Source organism: Plectropomus leopardus, chromosome 23, assembly GCF_026936395.1.
Source record: "Plectropomus leopardus strain MGB_pleo_1.0 chromosome 23, ASM2693639v1, whole genome shotgun sequence".
NCBI classification, from domain to species: domain Eukaryota; kingdom Metazoa; phylum Chordata; class Actinopteri; order Perciformes; family Serranidae; genus Plectropomus; species Plectropomus leopardus.
In genome coordinates this window covers 3,725,793-3,751,673 of record NC_142198.1, presented here as the reverse complement: position 1 = coordinate 3,751,673, position 25,881 = coordinate 3,725,793, and the positions used below count along the sequence as shown (strand labels likewise).

General features: G+C 38.6%; 1 protein-coding gene across 2 annotated transcripts in view; it reads left to right on the top strand.

Moving 5' to 3' along the window:
* The first annotated feature begins 433 nt into the window (after nucleotides 1-433).
* nat16 (N-acetyltransferase 16) overlaps nucleotides 434-25,881 on the top strand; it is a 37,770-nt gene continuing 12,322 nt past the window's right edge. Inside the window, exons 1-3 of one of the 2 annotated variants that reach the window (XM_042512789.2) lie at nucleotides 434-601; nucleotides 18,987-19,172; nucleotides 25,132-25,357. In XM_042512789.2, the coding sequence (XP_042368723.2) occupies nucleotides 19,117-19,172; nucleotides 25,132-25,357 (282 nt within the window). In that variant the 5' untranslated portion in view covers nucleotides 434-601; nucleotides 18,987-19,116. The remainder of the gene's footprint in view (nucleotides 602-18,986; nucleotides 19,173-25,131; nucleotides 25,358-25,881) is intronic. The other variant, XM_042512790.2, reaches the window with a different exon arrangement.

The window sequence follows — 25,881 nt, the reverse complement described above, 5'->3', positions numbered from 1 at the left end:
GATAAAAACATCCAAAACAACTGCTTTTTAGGGATCCAAAAATACCCCAAGTGATTTTTTTTTTGTCTTTCAGGTCAGAAAAAAGCCCAACATCATTGTTTTTTTAAAAATCCATACTGATATTTAAACAGGATGGTATTTATAGTAAGTGCATTCTCTTTGAGTTTATTTTAGTAGGTCTGATGGCATTTTATCTACTTTAAAAAAACACCTTTTGCTAAAGATCTGACGTAAAATCACTAGGAAAGAAAATGAAATGAGGTGCGGTGCTATCCAACCATTTGTGTGTCCTTGGAAGTCTCTGCACGTCTCTGCACATTGATACCGACACACGGACACACACACACACACACACACACACACAGAGAGAGAGAGATAGTGGAGGGGGTTGCGGTGATGCTGGGGTTGACGTAGGGAACTGGGAGAGGCGGGGCTTGTGGTGGTTCGTGCTGAATCTCCAGTTGATCACCGGGAGAGCCGGTCTATCTGCCTTTCATTCATCTCCGGAACTGTGCAACTTGTGCATCAAAAGCCCGTGAGACCGTCTTGTCCATCCTCCGACCAGCGACACCGAGGACGCCAGCGCCGGCCATCATCCGCGGTAAGACCCGCAGAGCGGACGGCTGGAAAGCGGCTGCCGTTTAGATAACGTTTCTGTCCTGTAGGTTGTGTGAAGGAAAATTACCAGCCGACAGCATCCCTGCACGGGCTGCGGCGCGCGTGCGGTGCTCAGCGGTGCTTAGCAGGCCCACTGGGTCCTCTGTGACGTATCGGATTTTATGGTATTGTTTGATTTTAATCTCCACTGCTATTATGTAATATTCTTAAAATGTGCTATAGGCTTCTCAGTGACGACACATAGTGACCTTGTGGGATTATTTGGGCTATTTGAGATATTCTGTGCTCGGTTATCACGGTGACGACACACAGCACTGCTCAATAACCTTCAAATAATCTTATAGAATCATATTTATGCCCATGAGAGGCAGTTTTTTTTATTGTGGTTTGCAGATTAACATGTAAAACCTTATTAAGGTCATTGTGGTGATATTCCAATTTAGTCTCATTCATCCATCCTATCTGCTCAGCTGCTCTTGCAATGCTACATGAAAGATGAACATGCTACTGATCTGACTTCAAATCTATAAAAAAGGCAAATACACATTATTTCTTGTCCAAAAAAAAGGAAAAACGTTCTAAATGCTGCCTTTTTGCATTCAGATGCCTTTCAGTAACATTTAAAATATCTGAAACCTGAGAAAATTGGCTTGAAACATGGGGCAAAGACACTGAGCAGCTTAACAAGACATGGCCCCTAAAAAATAAGCAAAAAACATCAAAATTATTTGGAATAAGCAAAAACAAAACAATTAAAAAAAAAAGAAGTCAAAATAAACAAACAAAAAATTACAAAAAAGAAATCAAGAAAAAAGTGTTGATAAAAGATATATGCATTTGTTTTATAGGCCTATATGTAGTTTTTAATAATCATCTGTCAGTTTTCTTGTGCTGGATTCAGAAACTTTTCACTAGCATTTAAACCTCTGAAGCCTGAGAAAATTGGCTTGATTTCTTTCAAAAACACTGGAGCAAAGGCAACAAGCAGCTAAACAAAACATGGACCCAAAAAAAAGCAAAAAAATTAGAAAAATAATTACAAGAATATTGTTGGAAATGAGCTAGAAAACAAACAAAACAAAGCAAAAAAAAAAAAAGAAGAGAAAAAGGAAAAAGAAACATGAAGAAAATCCTTATACATTAAGTATATACATATGTATTTATTTCAATATATTATTATGCATTTTATTTCTGTAACATTATTATAAATCTAGTTTTCTTTATTCTTTGTATAATCTTTTAATAATAGTCTGTTAGTTTTCAGTTTTAGCATTTAAACCTCTGAAATCTGAGAAAATTGATTGGCTTTTTTTTTTTTCAAAAAACATGTGGCGAAGGCAATAAGCAAGACAAAAACGTAAGATTTGTAAAAATACAACAACAAAAAAAACCCAAAAAATTATTTAAAAATAAGCAATAAACAAACATATAAATAAATAAAAGAAAACAAAGAAAGACAAAACAACAATTTTGAAAAAAAAATTCCTTTTTTGAATGGGGACAAAATAACAGAAACACCTCGTTCAGTGGACGGTAATGATGAGGATGCATCTGCAGTCAGTCAGTCAGTCACAACTCCTCAGAGTAGGATGGAAACCAGGGATCTGTTTAATCATGGGTTTAAATGATTAGTCAATTCATCAAGTAGTGATTTAATCAATTTTAGATCATTAAAATTGACCAACAACTACGCAAATAATGGTCCAATCATTCAGATGATCACTTGAACAAAAATGCCAAACATTAAATGTCAGTAAATTTGAGTATTTTCTGCTTTTCTTTGTTCAGTGTGAGTATAAATTAAATATATATTTGGCTATTGGACCCTGGGAATTTGTGATGGACATTTTCCTCAATCTTATTAAATTTTTTAGACCAAATAACCAAGGTTTGCTGATATCTGAATCAGTTTGATAATTAGTTACAGCCCTAGATTAGAGATTAATCTGTAGATTAATTCTCAGATTAATGCATTTATGAGTTTTTCTATAAATTGTCAAAAACATAATGGAAAATGCTTATCACAGTTTCCCTTAATGGTCTAAATGATTTTATTTAAATTGAAAGATATTTAATTTACAATGGTGTCGAAGAGAAAAAAGCAGCAAACAATAATTTGTGACTTGAATGTTGTCAACTCATTTTCTGTTGATTAATCACCAAATTGAATCATCACTTCAGCTCTTAAAAGCATTAACCATATACTACAATGCAATAATCAATCAATATGGTCTATTTTGGTGATTTGTTTTAAAGGTCCCATATCATAAAAAGTCATATTTCATATTTTCTTATTAAATATACAGTAGGTATAGGTGCTGTATAAATACAGTGAAAATATCAAAACAATTTTAAAGAGTAAAGCACACAATCCATATTCAGAAACTGTGCCTTTAAATGAGCTGTTAGAATTTCTTTTTTCTTTTTTTAAATAATTGTACATAAGTAAGAAAATGAAATGACCAAATAATAAAAAATAAAAAATCAAATCAAATAAAAAAAACAAACAAACAAACAAACAAACTAAAACAACATCAATAGTTTAACTATGGTCATAAAACATATCTTATCTTTTGCAAAATTATGGAATATTTTCATGGTTCTCATGTCTAAAAACACATTGGGAACCGGTCCAGAGGATCCTGGACCAGGATTATTTGCGGGATGGAGTATTCTTGATCCTGTAAAATACTCCAGCAGCCCCGTCCAATTAGATCTGTTGCAATTTGGGAAGCCGTCTGCCATCCTCTGATAAAACCTCTGGGGGCAAGAGCCAATATTTTGGGAGATTTGTTGTAGCCAGTGGATATCCAGATCAAGACTTCCTCTACATGTGCTACTCATTTTGGCATCTCTACACAGTAAAAAGAAACTATTTCTTTTAACTTAAAAAAGTTGATTTCTTGGCTGCCTTAAAATTTTAAGTTGACTGAATTTGAGAAGTTAAGCTGAGGTAATTTCTGTAGGGATTCAACTTGTCTTCTCAAATTTAGTCAACTTAAAATATGAAGGAAGCCCAAAAACTAATATTTTTAACCTTAAACAAAAAGTCTATTTTCCCAGTGCATGGACAGTTATGTACTATGAATGCCAGTTAATAAGATAAAAACTAAAAAAACGCTAAATATTCACAAGACGATATCAGATGAGCTCTGATGTTGTATTTTCGTAATACTACTCAGACTACAAACTGAACACAAACAGACCTCAATCGGAAACCAGAAGGCTTCCGATACCAAAATCTTGCACCATTGTGAACAGATTCTGCATACATAACCTGATGTCTGTTTGTAGAGATAAAGTCTATTGTTGCTTAATTTTCTGCTGAACTGAATGCAAAGTTCCAAAACCTGGAAAAGTTATGGAATTCCACATTTTCCAGGCATGGGAAAGTAAAAGTAAAAATCATTGAATGCTTTGGAAAAGTCATGGAATTTTGTTGTGCGTTATAAAATTGTTTCCATGGATAACCTTCCATTTAATGTAACTTAATGGCAAATGTAGATTTCATAATTCTGTAGCTGTCAACGTAATGCAGCTTAAATATGCGTCTAAGTGAAGTTTTGTTTCCCATCACGATCTAATTTATATTAATGACCGCCAGCTAGAATTATGTTTGAATAGACTTTGAATCTGATTTATTTAAATATTTATTGAAGGTACTTCAAAAGTCATGGAAAAGTTTCGAACTTTTGTCCATGAAAATGTGTGACTGAATGATTAACCAATTGATTAATTCAAGTGTCAACATAACTCTTGCAATTCAATAACTATAACCATTTTATATGTTTATCTTTGAGAGGTTTGAAGTAGAATTTCTGGTACCTGTTTTGAGTCAGATTTTGATTGTGGCAGAATTTGATAATGTTTTAGCCAATTTGAACAAAATAACAGAAACACCTACTGATTGATGGCAGGTAAGGAGGAGGTCTGCAGCCATTTGAAATGCTGCAGTGTCTTTAACCTCTTCTTTAAACCAGTTAGCCAGAGAGCTCATCCAACCTGAACATGATCCAGAAACTCCCAGACTGGGATCGGTATATTCTGTTGCATTCGGCACTTCACAACAGTCAGACTCTAAATAGAACAACAGGACGGCTATACTGTAGCAGCGTGGGCGCCAATATTTATTTCCCACCAGAGTAGTGTTGTCAATCCTTATGGGCTTTGACCTCGAGGCATTTATTATAATGTACTCTGCCTCTTTGTGTAATTTGAAATAAAGACAAGTCTACAAAGTAGTCCATATTTTTTAAAGCACTGCTCTTAATAGACAGATAGTTGGAGCTGCATTTAAGAGTACATTGTGCAGAAGACAAGCTTGTCTTTGTGTAGTATATCTCTATTGATGTCAACCAATGATAGCCTAGATAATTTAGGCTTCATTATAAACCTAATTGGCTTGATGGATGAAATATGGATAGGCATAATTCTTTTCTAAGATCTCACACCAACATGCATATTTGGGCTCCTCCCCATGGGTTATGCAAGGGCTACCCCCACTCGGGTAAACTAAGTAGGTCCCCCATGTGGACTCCCCATGTGGGCCCTGGTTGGGTCACCAATGGGAAATAAGTGCATGGGTTGAGAATAGGCAACATGAATGGGGCCCATTTGGGTATACCCAATTGGTAAGACTTTTGCAAACACCATCAGTTGGGGCCCAACTAACACCCAGTGTAATCCTTAATAAAACCAATGTGGGCAATTTGGCATGGGGTCAGCCCACTGACAATCCCATATAGGGCCCATTTTCAGCCCATTTAGTACCCACATGGGCCCCCCATACAATGTTGGCTAGAGGCAGATATGCCAGGGTGTGTTGCCATACACCTGAATTAAACTGATATGTTTATTTAGGATAACTAAAACTCTTCAAGCTGTGCATTCTAATCCTTGGTTAAACCTAATTTGTATAATAAAACTAACACCTTGTGACAAGTGAGGATGAGGGTAGAGTTCACTTTTTCAAACTAGCCACAGACACCAGGGCTTAATTTGTATGAGATGCTAACGAAACGTGATTCTAAAACTGTTGTCATACAAAAGTTATTTTATTTATGACTCGTGAGTAGGCTACTGCTAATATTATATCCAGTCATTGCAGTATTAACCTGTTCCAGGGCCCCTGGGGCAGAAATGTATCATTTGGCCACCTTCTGCGTTTGGGGCATCCAAAGTTTAGTTACTCTTTTATTTTTCTTAAAAGTGATATTGGGCAAAAATAACCCAAAAGTGACCAGAAAAAAAACCTTAAACCTCATGTCAACTGAAGCCTGTCATCCAAGATAACAAAATCTAAATGTTTAGTAGTTTTTCTCCTACATGGTTAACTGGTGCTAAAATGACTGCAAAGCCACCAATGTTTGCAGTACTTTGTGACTAAAATCCAAACTGAATATCAGCACATTCCAGTCTGGTGCCTAAAGCTTTTTGTAAGTGCCTAAATGCATTAAAAACATGAAGGAGTAGCCTTCTGTCAGTATACAGTAAATAATATTTTGACTACTTAATTGATATAATGTGAGGATTAGCAGTACGGTTGACTCTGTGGTTGTAACATCAGGATGATTTACTCACTCTTCTGCTCCACTGTGCCCAGAAAATAGTCTATGCTCTGTGACTGCAGTACAAAGAATAACCATATGGTATATGTATTTCAACAGCGCTCCTAATAAACAGTTCAACTCCAAAAATAGAAAATCTACTTGTGGTGGCATATGTTTTAGTTGTGGCAGGCTTCCACATATAAATGAATGTATGGGAAACCCTGCTAGCATGAGCATGTTATAGAGTGTACAGCTAGCATGTACTACTAAAGGTTATTGTCAATAATGGTGACATGAATATGTTAAGCATGCAACATTTAAAATGTTAGCATGCTAACATTTGCACATCATGTCATGGCATGTCAGCATGCTAATAATGTATGTAGGCCTACTACATAACAATGTATTAATTTCCAATTTGTGAACTAATGTCATTGGTTTGAACTAATGTCATTGGTTTGTAGGCTGCATTTAGTATATTAACATGCACAAATTTCATATGTAAAATGTTAATGTGTACAGTTTGTGAACACACAAGCATGCATGTTCACATGCTAAAATTAGCATTTGAACTTGTGCCCAGACAAAGTGATTAGACTCACAAATGTTTCTGCAAAATGAAAATTTCAAGAGACACCCGTGCAGCCTTATCTTTTACCATGTAAGTAGATATTCTTTATAAGGCTAAGTGAAAGTGAAAGACATTGGTCCTATCCCATTACTTCTCCTGTAACACTATCACCCGTCTCAAAGTGATCTTGATTGGGTAATGGCCCCTTGGAATGGAGCTACAAGGGCCAGGTGTCAGGCAGTGGTCATGAAGAATTTGTAACACACAGTAACTGATGTACATGCAAACCTGATTTGTTACATAATATAAAGATATTTAGTCTTTCCACTTTGTGCAAGTTTTAGCCATTCCTCAGCCACAGTTGCAATGCATTCTGGGAAAATTATTCTCTCACTTGATTTGACTATGCATGTGAAAATGCTCCAGTTGGCAGACCATCTGGACTCTAGATAACCACTACCCCTTTATCCCAATAAGAAGTGGGACACACCACACTGCATGAGAGTGCACAAAATGGAGGGAAAAGACCAAGATTGCTTATTGATAATTGTTAGTGGTAACAATAAATATCAAGTCTACTTGATGTTACTATTGCATGATGTGACATGAATGAACAGGTAATATTATTTAAGCCTAACTTGTTGCAGTAATGCTTGCTTTATTTGCATTTAGGTTTTAACAACATGTGGGGAGGCAGAGTGCATTGGCAGCAATCATTTAAAAATTCTAGACAATTAAAGCAGCATTAATTGATTATTTGGCCACTTGGGGGCGCCGTACAAGCTGAAACAGCATATAGTGACCCAGAGATGACTTTTTTCTTTAAGGTAGCTTAGCCCTGGTTCCCTCATCAAAAAGCCTGTGGGATTTTTCCACTGGATTTCGGATTACTGTAGAAAATTAGATTAACATTTTGCGTGACATGTTTTGCTCAGCAAGATAATCTTCACAAATGCACACCACTTTTAGGATTTTTGAGGTCTAAATGCAATCATCAGATGTAAAAAGCTCATGTTGGGCAATAAACAAACTCCATCACAGTCACATGATTTGATGTTGACAACGCAACAAGGCTATAAACATTGTTGGGAAAGTTACTTTGGAAATGTAATAGTTTATAGATTACTAGTTACCCTGCAAAAAATATAATGTTACGTTACTTTTTCAATTAGCCTACTTCATCAAAGTAAGACGAAGGCAATTCTGCACTGCAAAAACATGCAAAGCAATACAATAGATGTTTTATTCAACGTATAAGATTCTACTGAAAAGATTACAATTACATTACATTACAATCTAATTACTGTAACTAGTTACTAGTTACTCCCAACATGTGCTGTTTGGTAAGGCTCGGCTTGAAGACTTACTGTAGTCTCATTTAACCGCTTGTTAGCAACCCCCTTTTTTAAGTCACATATATTTTATTTCATTATTCAAAGTGAAGAGAAGGGTACTTGCTGATATATTTTATATTTTATGGAACAAAACGTGAAAATCTCTTCAGCTTTTGTTAACCACAAACCTTATTTCAGGCATCTAATCAAAGACCATTAAAAAAAAAACATTTACTTTGAGATGAGGGAACTGGATGTGCTAAAATGCTAACCTGTTTTCAGATTTTAGGACTCATTACTGGGGTGCTCTATCATCAACTTAAAAAAATAATGTGGCAAACATTAGACATTTTTCTATTCACATATCCAACAGACTCAGAGCAACATTATTTTTTTTATGTGTGATGAATCCAAAACAAAATTCTAAAAGCTAGATTAGTCATCTGAGTTAGCTTACCAAACTAGCTGACCCTTCAACTGTTCATTCTGGTTTGTTAACCTATGTGAGGCTGTTGCCAGTTAGCTTGACTAATATAATACCCAGGTTTTAAAAAATACTCATAAAGAGTAGCCTTTCAGATGTTTACTCCCCTTTTAGCTCCGGTTTGGTCTTTGACTGCTAATTGCTATCTGCCAACTTTCTTGCTAAAAATAGCTGGGCAGTTTTTGAGCTATAGAACCAAACTATAAAGGCTGAAAATTTCCTTAGAGCTGTCAAGAACTGCAGACCAACTAATTTTCACTTGCTCACAGATATCTGATCCATTTTAATACAACATTATCGACTAGTGCATCTTTAAATAGTGATAGACAGGTGTATTGTTTTTCAAAGTGGCATCCATCTTCCCTATCATCATCACACTCTTTTCATCCCCCTTTCCTTTGCACAGTGACTCACGAATGAAATACTCACTGTCACGCACACTCTTACAGCTGCTGGAGGGAGAGAGAGTGAGAGAGAGCGAGAGTGAGTGAGAGTGAGTGAGCAAGAGAGGGAGAGAGAGAGAGAGAGAGAGAGAGGATGTGATCTGATGTCTTTTGACAGTTTGGTATTTGGAATTGAAAGCGTGGAGGCATTATTGTATTAATCATGGAAGGGAGAGAAAAAATAGCAAAGCACAACATGGTCATCCTATTCTTTCTACTTTTGTCAACACATTTACTCACACAGTCCAGTCCCTCCGTCTCTCTCTCTCCCTGTGCACACAAAGGCAGGAGAAGCAGCAGTGGAGGTCTTTATGGTTCTGCAGTTTGTTATGATTGTTGTCATGCAAGATAAAATCTGGTGTTATAGTGTTAAAAGCTTGTTAATTTTTGCTGTGTTATTGTGACTGATGCCTTTATGTTGCTGCTGTCATATGTTGTCATGTGACCTCTTACATGGCTCTTGTGTCTCTTTAGGTTTCTGCTATAAACGTTGGTGTGTTTTACATGACTATTGCATTGCTGTGGTGTTTGCTGCAAATAGTCTGCTCATAAACTTATAGATTAACAATTTGCACTAAGGTGATGAATAGAAATACTGATATTAACAATAGTAGTACTTGAAATGTTAGTTTGATTTAAGAGACAGATAGTTAGTGGGGCCCCCAAGGCCGGGCCAGGTAGCCACGGACAGGCCACCCTGATATAATTGCTAATGATGTTGAAAAAGGTCATGCCAACACACTTTTTAAGTTTGTCTTAAAGGTGAACTATGCCCAAATTTCAAAATTCATACATGTTTTCTTATGGGCTAAGATAGCTCAAAGGGGCTGGCAAACATAAACAACTGCTACAATTCTACAACTTTGCTGTGCTAACGCTAAAAGGCTAACATTTCTGAAGTTGTCAAGTATAAAATTTGGAACTACTCCATAAGCAATGAATTCAGAAAGATGTTATAGATACAATACGCTTCAATGATCACAAGTAGACAACCAAGACATGTGTCTATTATGTCTCCAGCTAGCCACTTGTGTTCAGATTTGTTATTTCCTATGTCACTTATGCCAGACTTATGCTTATCTGCATACAGGTGGAGTAGCAGAACAGAACGTCAGGCACATTGAGGGCAAAACTAAACTTTACATTTCACCAGGTCTAAAAGTTTGCATTCAATCTCTCATCCATCAATCTGATCTGAACAGCTCCGAACAGATCAACAGATTAATCATTCATCCCCTCAATCACAAACTGCTGCTGAGGAAAAAGAGAACTCATGGAGAGCTCTGCCTATACTGTGTTCACCGACCCACAAAAAAACCTTTAAATTTAGAGAGGGGACACAAAATGATACAGTACAAAGGGACACACACGTTTTCGCTGGTCCGTGAACGTAGTGTAGGTTGAGCTTGCATTCTTTTTTTCCTCATCAGCAGTTTGTGACTCACAGGGTGGATAGTTGATCTGTCAATCCATTCACAGCTGATCAGATCAGTTCAAAACTTTTAGACCCAGGGCAATTAATGATTACGTTTTACTCTCATGGCACCTTGTGTTTGAGAGCATAGTGCAACAAATAATTAAACTATATATGTCATTAAACAGCGCTTCAAAGAATGGGCCAGCTCCAAAAATTTAATTTAATATGTGGTGGAAGATGTTTTAATCGTAGCAGGCTGCTAAAAATAAATTAATATGTTGAAAAGCGTTATCTATTACTGAATGAGGTATTGTTTTCAATGCAGTGGATATCCTTTTTGGATGCTTCTAAAGAGAGTATTGCATTGTGGGTTGTTTGTAGCGTGATAATGTCCCCACTGTATTTGCTGAACAAACACACTTGGGACAGAATCAACTGTCAAACTGCTAAGAACTGCCACTGTCACTGAACGTCACGATGAGGAGCTCTATAGAAAGTCTGAAAAATGCTAACAGCCAGAGAAAATCATTGTGAGCACTTACAGAGCCTTACAGGAGAGTGTGTTTGTATGTGACTGATACACACATGAGGGATTTATGTTGTGCTTAAATGGAAAAGGAAGAGAAGAGGCTTGTAAGATGACAACTCGGATCACAAATCACAGCAGCGTCAAATGATGTGCGATTGTGGATGCATTTGCGAGTCCTTCAGGGCTCTCACGTGTTCGTGCGTGTGTTGGAAGTATGGCTTTTGATCAGTGAAACATGTCCAAATGAACATAAGAGGATATAATCAAGTGTTGCACATTTGGTAACCTGTTTTTACAGTGCAGAATTTCAGCAGCTAACAAAGAGTACATCACACTGAGCATTAAATCTGCCTTTAACTGTACATGTGACTTTTCAGGGAGTGTTAAGTGTGATGCCTTGGTACACAAAAATACACACTCAAAAATACACACACACACACACACACACACACACACTGTGTCGCAATACAGGGACCTTGGAGATTAATGACTATATAGGTGGCGCAGTGCAGAGGGGAGGCCAGGGGAGGACAAGAGAGGGGAGGGATAGATTTAAGAGAGGAGGAGAGAGGCAGGAGGAGGGGGATGGTAGGGAGGCTGGGAAGAAGGACAGTGGGGGGTGGTTCAGAAGAAGAGGAGGCTCAGGGGAGATGGAAGTATGAATGAGGCTAGGAGGAAGTTAGGAGATGAGGAGGAGGGTTAAAACAGAAGGAGGTAGAGAGGAAGTGAAAGGCCAGCAGGAGGCTTTGAGGAGATGTGGGAGTTTAAAAGGAGACCAGGAGGACGTGGAGAAGAATGTCGTCTGCCTGAGCAGTTTTATTGTTCGTGATGAACTACTGCAAAGTCAAATAGGGCTTAGTGAACGAGTGTGTGTGCGTACAAAGTGATGCATTGCCTCGCTCGCTCTCCCTCCCCCAAATTGGACAGAGCAGACACAAAAACTACGCAGCTCAAAGCCCTCATTTCTACCGTTCTCACATCTCTCCCGTCCACTTTTTCATCATATTTATTACACCCACAGCTGTCTCCGGGTGTAATGACACACACATAATCCCCACCCATCCCCCACACCCATCCTCTCCTCCCCATGACCCTCATTCATTTTACAGCAGGAGTAGTTTGGGCCTCCAGCATTCACACGCACTTATCTTGCATCAGATCTGGATTTTCAGAAACGTCATACAAACAAGAACCTTGGTTTTTAATAGTGTTATTTCTGAAACTAAAACAGAAACAAAAATGGAAAAAAAGTCAGTAAATTTGATTTAAAACACAAAAAAGACAAAGAAAATTATTTGAGAAAACCTAAACAGAAAAAATATTGCCTGGTTAAAAACTAATTCAAATAAATTAAAAAGAACATAATTCTACTGTTTCAGTTTAAGTTTTTTAGTTGTAATTTATCGCTAAATCTACAGGATTTTGCAGGCTTTTTGGGGATTGTCGCAGCCTGAAAGTCCTGATTTCGCAGCAGCTTTTCTGAAAATTTGCAATGCATGTTGTGGTCATGGATGTGTTACCAAACAGGCCTTGGGCCCAAACCCTCTGAGTAAAATTTTTCTTTTGCATATCTTGTCAAATGATTTAGTCCTTCATGTCAATTCCCATAAAGTAAAAAGAAAAGTGAAAAAAAGGTAAGAATCAGCATTCACACGAAATGAAATCAAATGACTGTGCATTAGTAATGGCCCCAAACATGCAGAGAAACCTGCTCACCCAGTGGATATGCCAAAAATATGCTACAACCCCCATAAAGATAAGTAGGAACTGAAATAAAAATCTGAGTAGTGACCGACTGCTTGTAAACCAGAATTAAACATAAACATAGACTTTTCATGAGCACATGTTATGCCTCATAAATCTGCCCAAACATGATTTCCCTCAGTGATCTGAAAGTTCATACATTACACTAGGAATGCTCTAATGTTCATGCTCGATAGGGGACATTTTTGTGTGAACAAGAGAAATAACATGTAGTTAAAAAGTAAAAAAAATAAAAGAGAGCACATGACATGGGATTAGAGCAGATCTATGAGCTGTAGCAGAAATATACCATACAATTTAATTTCAGATGGACATTGAGTGGGTTAATTTGTGACCACTGACACCTCTGCAATCTAAAGAATTCATAAATAACCACATCAGTGCTTAGAGGGAAGATATTTAGAAAAGATGGCTTACTGCATCTCTACCTGGCTAATGACTTTGTTAAGTTTTTAAAGCCATTACAGTCCCAGCTACTCAGAATTAGCCAATTATTTAGCCACTTGTTAGCAGTTGCTACTTTTCGGCCAACAAGTGGCTAAAGGAGACTACAACTTCATCGCACAAAATACGTCTCTACAGCCTTGTCGTTGTGGCGACGTTAAAGTTTGTTGAAGTATTGTTTATAGCTTACGTTAGCTTTTTACTTCTGGCGATTGTATTTATGCTTTAATTGCCTTAGCAATGCTAACTTCCTGGTTAGCCTACAAATAATGGTCTCAAATAACAAGCAACTTGTTGAAAATATGCTCTGTGGGAACAAAGTCCACACATATAAGTGTGTTTTTACAAATGGGGTTTTTTTTTCTCTAATGGTTGTCAAAAAATATCTGTTCTTATGAAAATGCAAAAACACCATTGAAGTCTTGTCAAGAGTATGCCAAACCAACAGCTGGCAAAATAACCCAATGATTAAAAAGATTTTGGCCAATTGGAAACCTAGAAAAAAGCTATCACCAGAAGGTTACCTGACTGCAGTGGCACATTGTTCTGCAATTTGATGCTTACATTTTTGTAAAAACATGAAAAGTCCTACTAGTAACATTAGAGGCAGCCATTGCATGAAATGCCACCTCATTTGTGACGGAAAAAGGAGATAGAGGCACACAGTCTGATGTTACTAGCCAAAAAACTCAGTTTTCCCTGTCCACACGGCAACACTGAACCCTGAGTTTCTGAAAATCCTCACCATGGATGAAGTTTTACAAACAAAGGTTTTCAGTTATCTTAAAGGCAGGTTGTGTGTGAACAAAGGGCCAAAATACGTAGTAAAATGTTAAAATACGATAATGATAATGCTTCTAGACAAGCCTGAAAAAATCAGGTATCGGAACAGGTGATTCCACGCGCTTTGTTTCAATGAAAACATCAAAACTTGAAGTACAATGGTCACACCATAGCAGCCTGATGGCACTCAACTGTTTGCCACTGTTATGCAACTGGTTTCACACATAGTGCTTAAGGGCATTACGAGGTGGTGATACATTCACTATGCCATCAGCCCACCCACCAATTTAAGATGGCTACTACTGTATGTCTAGATTTACATTTCAATGGTTTGATGTTGAAGGGAAGTGAATAAAAAAGGCTTGGGAAGAAATGGCAAATCTGTACTGTTGTAGTTTTAGAAATGCTAAAAATGGTGTAACATCTTGTCAAAAGCTCATCAGGGGGTGGCAGCTTACAAGAGAGCTACTGCAGCAACTGGTAAGCTTATACTACCCCATTCTGAATTATGCATACTGCCTCAGATAACACATTATTTATGACCTGTGCTGCATTGTACAGGTGGAGGTGACCATTAAGCACATTTGCTGAAGTGGTTTAGTTGGAGAAAGTAATGCCTCAAATAGTGGGGTAATGCTTCCTCTGGTGCTTGTTGACAGACTCTAGAGTTCTTGCCAAGGTAAGGGCATCTTGAATAAATGATTTATTTTTTCAGTTGTTTAATTACACAAAAATGTCAAAATTCATATTTTACCTATCTTTATTTCTAGGAAAAACACCCCTACTTCTTCTTGGCCATTTGGTCTTCCATTTGGTCTTCACCTGGCAGAATGGACCAAGGTGATATCAAAGACATGGCATTGCGAAAAGAAGAACTGTGGATGAGAATTAAAACCTTGTACAAAAGAGAAAGCAATACTGTGCTCTGAAAATAAAAGAATTTTAACACTTAACAGTTTGAGTGCTCAATATGCTACTTGGTTCAACCAGTTATTTTGTCTGAACTATCTTCATCATGATCTGGGAATGTATGCACTTGTTGCATTTCTTTTTGGAGATCATCGGTCAGCGGCCAGTGCCTCTTTCCACAGCACTTTGTGCGGACTGAAAAACAATATGTACGCAAGACTACAAAATACTCCTGGTTCATTGTAATTTATTTTCAATGAAATATTTGGCCCAAATGGGAATGGTGTAAGAGCCATTTCCATTGTGAGTATTTTCTGTTCCCAAGGAGATACCACCTTAGGGTTTCCGTTACACTACTGCATCAAGGTTTGGTCACACCAGCTTCTAAAACTGCAAAATTCTGTAGCGAAACCAGTTCATTTCGATGGGATAACCACAATTTGTGGTTTTGCTCCTGGACATTTGAGAAATTTCCACCTCAAGTCCAGCTTTGGTAAAATTGGACCTGTGGTTTTTGCGCCTTGGACTAATTGCAAACAGTACACAATAATTACTGAATGAAACATTGCAAAATCCCAAGATCATCCCGAAGATTATCAACGTTCTTGGAAAAAATGCTGAACTTCTGCCTCCCAACCACAACGATGTAACACTGGGACAAGATCATCCAACATATTTTCCCTTGGTCGTGACCATGGACCTGCCGAGAATATTGTATTCCAGTCTTTAACAACTTGCATAATATGATAAGAAGATCCTGCAGGAGCCACAGACAGATTTCCAAGATCGGTCAACTTCCTTGGTGGTGACATGGAACAAGTTATAAACACGGTCAAATTATTCAAGAGAAGATACAAAATTTGGACATTGTCGTCTTCCTGTTGGCTTCGTATGAGGTGTCCTAAATGCGGAACTGGTTGGAGTCATAGCCAACGTAGCGGGTCCCTAAAAGACTATTGATAAATAATTACAACAAATGGAACTTATCCAAAAATTATTAAGTGTTGATGTATAAGTTTGTGTTTGTGTGAGGGTGGGGGGTGGGGTGGGTTAATGTGCAAACAAATAAGACAAGCATTAGCTAGCTAGCGACCCCACGGTCACTCTGCCTCACTCCCCATCCCTGTGGACTATTTTCTTGGGAGGAGAGCAGGCAGCAGCTCAGGAGATGTACCTTCTGTGGGCGGCTGTAGCAGCTCAGATTCAGCTAGCGCAATCCCCCTGGTGCCGGGTGTACAGTGGGCCAGTTCCCAATGGCAGCACTGGGTTTAACCTGGTTAACAGCAGCAATGGAAGGTTTGCTGATCCAGTGGGTAGTCAGGGCTATCCGGTCCCCCAGAGCTGGGGTTTGGTGCTGACTGGATTCAGCTTACTGCAGTGGCTGACAGTGGTTCTGTCTCCGGAGCTGCTGTCCGCTCCCCTCTGTAGGCGGGAATGAGGTGGAGAACACACTGTGATTCAAAGCTCTAGCAAATGATAGCTAAATAAACGTGAATATGAAGCTGCTGCCATGAGAAACTTTTAGTAACATTTTCTCTCTGTCTCTGAAATGCTTTGCCGATATTAACACGTTTTGGGTAGTTTATTTTCAGACTTTCTTTTAGACCCCTTTTGACAAGTTTGTCTTCCGTTTTTGGGTTTCTTTGCAGTTTAAGTGGTTAGCCAATACTGGAATAGCAATTTTCTCTGCAGGAATTTCCACCATCGAGTCAGGCATTTGAATCATTTGGCTATTTGTAGAAGAGCCAATAAGAATTCAGTATTTCTGGAATGACCTGTGATTGACCAAATTCAATGCTTTGATTTTCTTAAGCCTAAAAACAGAGCCATGGGTAGCAGAAATCTAGTTTTCTCTCAGAAATTACAGTATGTGCAAAGTGTTTTAATTGCTTTTGTGCCCAATGACGCCAAACTGCCTACCCCAGTTTAAGGCAGCACCAGGAACTCTCTGCACTATGACCTACTAAACAGCCTGCTGCAGAATGAGAGCCAGTATTGGTTGGCATGCCTCTCTCAACATTGAAGCCATTGATTTTTTTTAGATGGTACATAAAGGTCATTTATATTTACTGCATATGATTGCATCAACACCAGGTCTCTGACATTATTATGTTGGATCTCCAGTCACTAATAGGTGCTCTAAAAGGAATCCACATTTTGTTATAAAGCTATAATTCCCTTAGTATTTATAGAAAATAACAGGACTGTCAATTCACAATTTGTGAATCAGTCATTCGATGTGGGCACCTTTGTGAGTTTTTGAAACAGTTCACATATAATTAAGAAATTAATATAGGCCATAAAGTATGTTATTTTAGAATAAAGTTAAGTAGGTTTTCCTTTTGTAGAAATCAATTTCTAACATAGGTCATCTCTAGGACAGGGGGAAACTCTTTCAATACCATTGAATCTAGAAATTGCCATAAACCATGACCTCTGTCTTTATAATGTGCACCTATAGAGCCATTGCCCTGATTGATGGCTGCCTTGTGCTCTGCAATGGGAAGATTAACGTTTCTCTGTACGTCATTCCACAAGGTCATTTCAGAAGACAGATTTGAGACTTTTTCTTTTTTTAATTTACAGTCATATGCTAGCATAACAGGATGTGTGGTCCTGTAGGTCAGTCATCTACACCCAGGTAGCATCTACAAATGTAATATCACCTACAGCTCTCAGCTGAGTTTGCATTAGATTTTTTTTGTTGTCCCTCATAAAAATTTGGTCCTAATTTATGATTACCATCATTTCAATTTTAGCTGCTGCTGGCGGATATTATCCTTATTATCTGTAGCCCATTATCTGCTTGTTCTTAATCCTCCACCATATAACTACATCTTGATTGGGCTCTGGAACTTTGGTAATAAAAATAATTAACAGTGAATGTTCAAGGCTTCGGCCATGAAGATCTTGCCGAACATGACTTTTAAAATTTTTACTATTTAAATTTAGTAAAATTTTATACATGTAAAGCTGTGTGCAGTGTCCTGATCAGTTCAGCCTGTCCTTGCTCTGCTCTAGCTATGTTTTTCATGGGACTGCTGCAGGAGTACGAGCTTTGCTACAGGGACAGTTTGTGAGAGTCCACGTGGTGGTGACAGGGCAAACTGCTAGCAACACACAGCTAATGTAACCTAACAGTTAATGGATCTAATAACAGATTCAAGCCCTTTTGGTATTGGCATTTGGGACCATAGACTGTATGTTTGACCAAATGGCTCAGGGTCAGATATTTAAAAGAAACTTTGGACACTCTGCTGCCATGATATTAACAATGAAGTGATAAATCCTACTAATATGATGGCTTGACAAAGAATCAATGCATATGAGATCAGACAAAGACAAGACTAGACAATAGCTAATTAATTTTTACACGCCACTTACTTGCAGGGCCGTGAATTACTTAAAGTTACAGTAGATTGGCTTCAGTATTGTAATCTGTCAAAATGATGGACAGCCTTCAGATTTTTCCATCATTGTTTAAAAAATAGTCAATGACAGGAAAAATAAATGAAGGCGACCTCTGGCTCTTAGGCAATTTATGTATTTTCAGTGTTCTTGTTAATCACTTCATCCACCTGATATGTGTAAAAATAAAACTTAAAAAGTATTACGTAAACATTAAGATGATAAGTCCATCACATCTTTTTTGCGATCAATGTGTTAATTGTTTTGTAGCATCAATCATTTTCTTAAAAAGTCATGGAATACAAATAACAACCAACCCATAAAAGTATCAAACCCATAAATCATTGGTGCCATAAGCACACTAATGATGCTTATGGCACCAATGATTTATGGGTTTGATACTGTAATAATTAGCTTTGTGCCCTCTGCTGGCACCATGGAATTACCTCAGCTTGTAACCACCAGGGCAGAATAAAAAATCACGTCAAAACATTTTAGTAGAAGTTGTAATTTTTTATGTAATTAAAGCAAAAACAATACATGATGTATAGAAACAGGTAGAATTGCCTATGCATTTTCTTATAGCAATATGACAACCAGTGTAGGTGACAATGTTGAAGTATATCGCTCTATTGTCTAATTTATATGGCAACAAGCACAGACTGATGATTGACAGATTTACCAACTAATCATTTTCTGGTGCCTGTGTGTCAATGGTTTGTTTCATGTATAGGCGGGGCAGCGTGGGAAAAATGACATGGAGCCTGCTATCACGCAACAGAGCGGTTTGCTTATGTGTTTGCGTCAGCATGGAGCCTACAGGCATGAAGCACTGGAGCCAAGGATCTACCCAGGAGACATGAATGATAATGGTGTCCATGTTCTCATCACACCAACAGGATAATCTACTGAAGACATGGTGTGTTCCTTTGAGTTTTGTATTATTCGGGTGCTCAAGAGACCTGTTCTTTTCACTATCTATTCTGTGTGGAAGTGCGGAACGATAAAGACGAGTGCTGGCAGCGTACACCAAATAAATCGAATCTGGTGTGTTAACAGAGACAAAATGGCATGTACATGAGGAATGTGTGCCACTTTTGACTTTGATTGCCAGTGTGTAGCTCTAATACCAGTCGACCTCTCTTTGCACCCTTAGTTTTGTGCATTATGATAAACCAATAAATCATATCTATCATGCTACCTTTTGAGATATTTGGGCATCACCCAAACTCAATCATCAATCACAGATTGAAGAGAACTATTCGAGACTCTTTTTTGTGGACATTGTTGGAACCATTTTGGGCCAAGCGTTTCAGTATGTTGGTCAGTTCCCCAACAAAATCACGTGAAGGAATGTGTTCATTTGTGTGCATCCTTTCGGATTACGAATTTCCCGTTGTGTCTTTTCACATCACAACTCCAAAACTCCCCCATTTGGCACAGCATCGAGAAATGTCCGGACCCCAACCTGCAGCGAGCATATTGGCAATTGCCTACCGTGGCGTATTTGATGGCAGTTCAGCAGTCTTTTGCAAATGTGCCAAATTCCATTTTGTTTGGAGTACGCTGCCAGCCGAAGAGAGGGAGGAAGTTGGAGCATGAGAGAGTGAATAGGAGAAGAGTGAATCAATGAGTGTGTGAGAGAGAACGGGAGAGAGAAACACAAAAACAAAACAGCATCGCTCTCATTGGCAGGAGCAGGCTACCCAGCCAAGCCTGACACCTCATCTCAAAGCATCAAAGCATGATGGAAAAATACCAGTGTCCACAGTGTGTACGTGTGTGTCTGCTGTGACCAGACAGTGTTTTCACTACAAATGCCCTTACAGCTCACATGGCCCATTGATAGATTATTGGAACATGTCTAGCATTTCTGTTTTAGCCTCTACAAACCAACAATTCCCCCAAGGGGCTGACTGGCCCTCCAATCCCCTCTTTTCATTCCAAAGGAAAAAAAAATGCTTCACAACACAAGCTAACAGGTAATAAAAAAGGGCCATTATTAACCAAGGACAACCACAACAAAAAAAGTAAGAACACAGAATGTGTTCAAGAGTTTATGTTACATTCAAAGTTTTTAAAAAATACTCATCAATTTGTTATACAGAGATGAATCACTGTGTGGGGTAGGATTTTGGACATGGATAGAGCAACTTCCATAGTGCCCGCATAGAGGAGCCTCTTGTCCATTGACACCTTGTATATCCAGGAATTCCAAGTGCAGATGAAGCACCGATCATTTCTATGAAGAGTGCAGTTTATCTGACAGAGTTGGTCCGACAGATAACATGTGCTTCCCCTTGAATGTATGTCGTCAAATGACAGAAAAATGTGACTGAAACATCTGTGTTAGACTTGCTAACTGCTGATGCAGTCAAACTGTCTGTTGTTTTTTGGATTGTAACAACACTGCAGCAGCAATCGAATGGTTATCCTGTAGCATTTAGCATCCATGGCTAGAATTGTTATCATTATTGTCTACATCTTACTAGCATGACTTGTATACCAACATGTCGTGTTGTGTAGGCTATGTATTCACAAATTGAAAGGCAAAACTTGTGTTTTAAGATGTCAAGGATGCTAGATCTTGAAATAAATTTCACTTTTAAAACCTTTCATCATTTTGTCACTTTTTTGGGCAAATTGGTGTCATTTGCCACAATTCCACGACTACCCCTTTTCAATCAAATGAGCTCTGGTTCTTGAACTGGTTCGGTTGAGGACTCTTTAAACCGTGGTGCTATTTAGCGAACCAGCCGGAGTTTTTAACCAGTTTTGCAGGGAATTATTGTAATTAAGGATGTATCATCTACAGAGGGTATTGCAAAATGCAAAAGACAAGTAAACAGTTGTAGCAAAACTTTGGGTTAAATTGACCGCCTGCTAAATTTTTTGTGTTGTTACCCCCTTAAACAAATCACGAACAAAAAATCAATGAGACCACTGCATAATCTTTTTTTGTCCGACAATTGCTTTCTGGTTATCTATATTGTTGCCTTCTCCATCCTCTGTTTTAACCTGTTAAATATGACATGCCCACTGATGTTGTCACGGTTTTCACTTCAGGTCAAGGAAAATCCACCGTTTTTGGTTCCAGCTGAGAACCAACTTTTCGGGTTTTGAACCAATTTATTTTTCGTCAAAATGCTCTAAACAGTTCAAAATAAGGTGCAGGGACCAGAACAGATTTAGCTCCATGTTGGTGGAAAAGGGGTATGCATGGTCCTGCACGGCTCTACTCAACTCGCTCTTCTTTGGTTTTCCATTAGCTAGATAGTACCTTTTTTTTGGTGCCACTGCGATCTTGGTTCCAAGCAAGCTGATCTGATATTAGAAGGTGGATTTAAAACACTGATTGTTCAGAGATTGTGTGACATGGGAAATCCTGCACAAACCTGAAGTTTTTCAATAAGCCAAGCCACAGCAACATTTTTTTTATTCACTTGCCACAATGTACTACACTGCTCACCGCACTGTGATGAAATTCGAGTGTCGCGTTAAAGATGATGAGACAGCAGTTTCACATGACATGGTAATCAGCTGAGAAGGTGGCACTATCTGCAGTGGAAAACAAAATAGAGAAAAGGACCGGAAACTAAAAGTGAGTTGAGTCGACTCGTACATTCGGCTTGAATGTAGCACATATCCTTTCTCACAACCCTTATCCAAGAACTGCTGGTGGCATTTTAGTACTACATCGCTCTAGCATTCTCAGGATTTTTTCTTCTCTACATGATACTATCTTCACCTTGGTCAAGCCACTCTATGCTGAGTGATGTAGGCAGTCTTCACCTTGGGTCCAATTAAGTTCTTTCTCTTGTGCTTTCACTGACTTGGTACTATCCTTGAGTCTTGCCTTCTCCTCAGTTGTCATCTATCTGCCTACTGAACACTCGAAATCCATCTTTCCCTTGCTCCTATATAACTCCTACTTGTTGCATTTTGGGACAGCAGTTCATTCTTGGAAGGCAGCTATAGGTGCTTGATCGCCACCTAACCCTGGTCTTTCTCTTTCCTGTCCTGGTTTCAGGTGGATTCCTTCCTTCTTGCTATCTATCTTAGGAGCTTCCAGGACTTGATGTTGTCCTTTCTTACATCACATGTAAGACTGGTATGTCTTATATGTTGATGGCTTGAATCTAGTTCTTTCCTGTTGACATGTGTCCATGTGACACTTCAGTACAGTCCTTCTGTTTCCCAGTGTCTTCCTTGCTTCAGGCCCCCATTGTGATTGTGTAATACTTGCTGCTTTGTGTGTCTATGTGGCCATCTGTTAGTTCAACACATTCAGTCCTGGTAATCCTCTCTCTTTGCAACCATGCGTCAATTGGGCAGATGTGATCATGCAGAGGAGGAAGCTAATAGTAGTCTCATTCTTGAATCTGCTTTCGCCATGGTCATCTTCTATGCTGAGTGCTACACTTCAATGTCTCTGGTGTTGAGATTCAGACAAGGTCATATCTTATTGACATTTCTTCAACACTGTGCACTCAAAAAGGGCGTGTGTTGCACTGAATTGCCAATGTCAATTCAGGCACTACTTTGACTGGTGTGCTACAGCTTCAGTGATAACTGTTGAGTGCTTTGAGTCCCTGGTATTGTTTCATATCCTCTTCTGAGCTCCTTAATGTATTGACACATACTGTATATCCATTCAGCTTGGTGGCCAAACAATTCTATGCTCTGGAGAGACAGGTTATAGAACAGTACTTGGATAGTTAGATGGTGGTCTTTCCTTGTCATTGTCTTTTTGCTTCTATGGTGTCATTTCATTTTAGTCTGGCTTGCAGCACTTGAAGCCCCTGTTTTGCAGTCTCAGAAGCTTCAGTTCTAGACATTCAATTGCATAGCTTCAGTAGCCAGGACCTGTCCTTGAGCTACCTTACAAAGCTCTGTGTTGGACTTCCAATACAATTTGCAGTCTTCTGCTTATTGTACTTGTATTGACATCTCCGTACTGCCACTCATAGCTAGGGCTGGGTATCATTTGAAATTGCCATCAATGCCAATATCAAAATGTATCTGTTGCTGTTCTTGTGCATGGGTGGAACAGGTCTCAAGTTCCAGTCCAAAGACTTGTGTTTTTTTCTATTTATGGCAAAAGTGACTTTAGCTTGGTCTCAAGCTCTAATAAAACACAATTTGCTATGTTCATGGATGCCAAGGGCACTGCTTCTGGTCACTAGTGGCACTTGCACACTGGGCTCAGAACAGGAGGGGGAATATGTAAATCTTCTACATGGTAATCCCTCCCAGGGAAACACATTGTTAAGTATACCACCATTTGATGCAGAGGTAGCTCATGTGTTTTAAAATGCATGTTATCCAAACCGATTTTAAGAGTTCTTACATGAAATATCGAATCATATTCACAATATTCAGGCACTTGACAGCTTTTAATGTCACCAATATTTGTTCAATATTGAAAAACTATTGAGATTTCATACCCAGCCCTACCTATATGTAACTGTATGTTATCATATTTTGTTGTACTTTATCATATTGTATCACTTCTCTTTTGTATGGCCTCTTATGTTATGCTGCATGTTACCTTTTTTTCACAGGCTTCTTTTATTTAATTTGACCACACTGTAATGCATCATGTGTTAATGCACTGTATTTCAAATTAATTAAATGCAAAAGTCTTCATACAAGCAAGCATCTTGTTTTTGTTTTCCTCAGTGCAGAGCCCTAACACCTGGCACCTGCACACTCTTTGGTTCAGTATTATTCAGTATTGGTTCAATTTGGCTGGTGCCAGCAACACTTTGCTGCCCAAACGTTTGCAGATTGTTGTGCACTTACTCCTATGACCCTCACCCTTTCCAAATAACTAACACAGAAGAAGGATATTATTTATCCTATTGCATCTAATCTGGATGTAGTAACAATATTTTTGGATTTTAAGTCTGCTTCATGAAACAATCTTGCTCATTGCTTTCTCCAATTTATCTAGTCTGTTTCATTCTGTGAATTCTTCAGCCAAGTTCTGGACAAATACCAGTGTTTGTAATGTGGAGTGGGTATCAGAGGGTATTAGTGTGCGGATTAGGGGGCTAAGAGTATGGATTTATAGGATTTCTGGGAAAAGACATAGGGATCTAGATAGGTGCCAGTCTTCCACTTCCTGTGTCTGTTGTATTTTATCGGTTTTGGCCCATCTTTTGTTGGTTTCTGCCCATCTCATTGGTTGTTTTTTTGCCTTCTGTCTTGCATTTGTTTTTGTCCCTTGGGTCCATTTATCCACCTTCCTCTGCATATGTCTCGGCTGCTTCTAACCTATTCTATAATCTACTTTATATTGGACCAGTGACGCTCCCAAGCCCCTCCCTCCTTTCTTTCTCAAAATTAATTTGAGCCCAGAATTACTGTGGTTTGTTCATTTTTTAAGCTGGCAGGACTTGAGAAGGCTCGTTCTCAGTAAATGTTTTGTTTGTCTTTTTACGCAAGGGACAACCAATCTCCATTCACATTGTAGGAGCCATATAAGCACATATAGGATTATACATCCGATTATGCTACTGTGATATTGATGTGTTTCCATTTGTGCTTAGAGTCACTAATTTGATTACTCTCTCCAATGTATCACCTGGCTGAGTGGCTGAGAAATTGCTGAATGTGTTATATTTGTGTGGAGTGGACACAGTTGTTTTCTTCTGTTGGATTGATTACACCATGAACAAAAAAAAAAAAGTCACCAACAACTGTTATCCAAGCAAGTATATCGTTAAAGAAGCTTGTTGTTTCTTTGAATGTTGTTTCTGCACCACCCAGAGTTTTTCAACTTCTACTTTAGGACCGCTCTCGAGCTCTCCTAAATCCTGGTTTAAGAAAACAAATACAATCTGTAATAATGTCTCCACTTTGTATCTCATCAGTTATTTCAAGATGAAGATTGATACCAGCCTGACTATGCTCCAGCTCCCAGAGGCCCTGTCCCAGGCAGGCCTTCAGTTCTCTGTGGCCACTGAGGAGGACTTCGATGAGATCATGGCTATGAGCCAGGACATCTATGGAGGCCTTGACTACCTGCCCACTAGATACACCAGCTGGCTGCAGGAGACCAACCGCATAGTCATATTGGCCCGCAAACAGGGAAAAGTGGTAAGTTAATCAATAGTATGACAATATTTTAAAGTAATGAGATTAAAAAGATAGACTTTTTATGCATAATAATCCGAGATTTGGCTCCATGCAATGGTAAGGCATTTCATGACATCCAGTTTGAAAATCTACAAGAAAGTCAGAAATTTTATAGCCCAGTCACTAAAATAATGTTGCCATTAAGCATTTCTGCAAACTACAAATACTTTACATTTATACGTTTAATATGAATCATATTTTTTCTAAAGTAACATAGCTCTGATTACATGAAAGTAAACGGACTCTGTCATTGGGATGTGGAGGGGATGGTGGATTGTGTGACACCAAGGCAAGATGGCTGCCAAGCTGCAAATTACATTTTGAGAACAACAAACAACAAAATGGAATTTTTTTAGCTACCCATTGCTGCATATCCTGCAGCTTCTTTTGTGACCAAAAGCGATTGCGACATGCTACATTTCCACCAGGGACTGTGGCTCAATACTGGGAATTTTAAGTCAAAGCATGATCCTGTCCTAACCGTC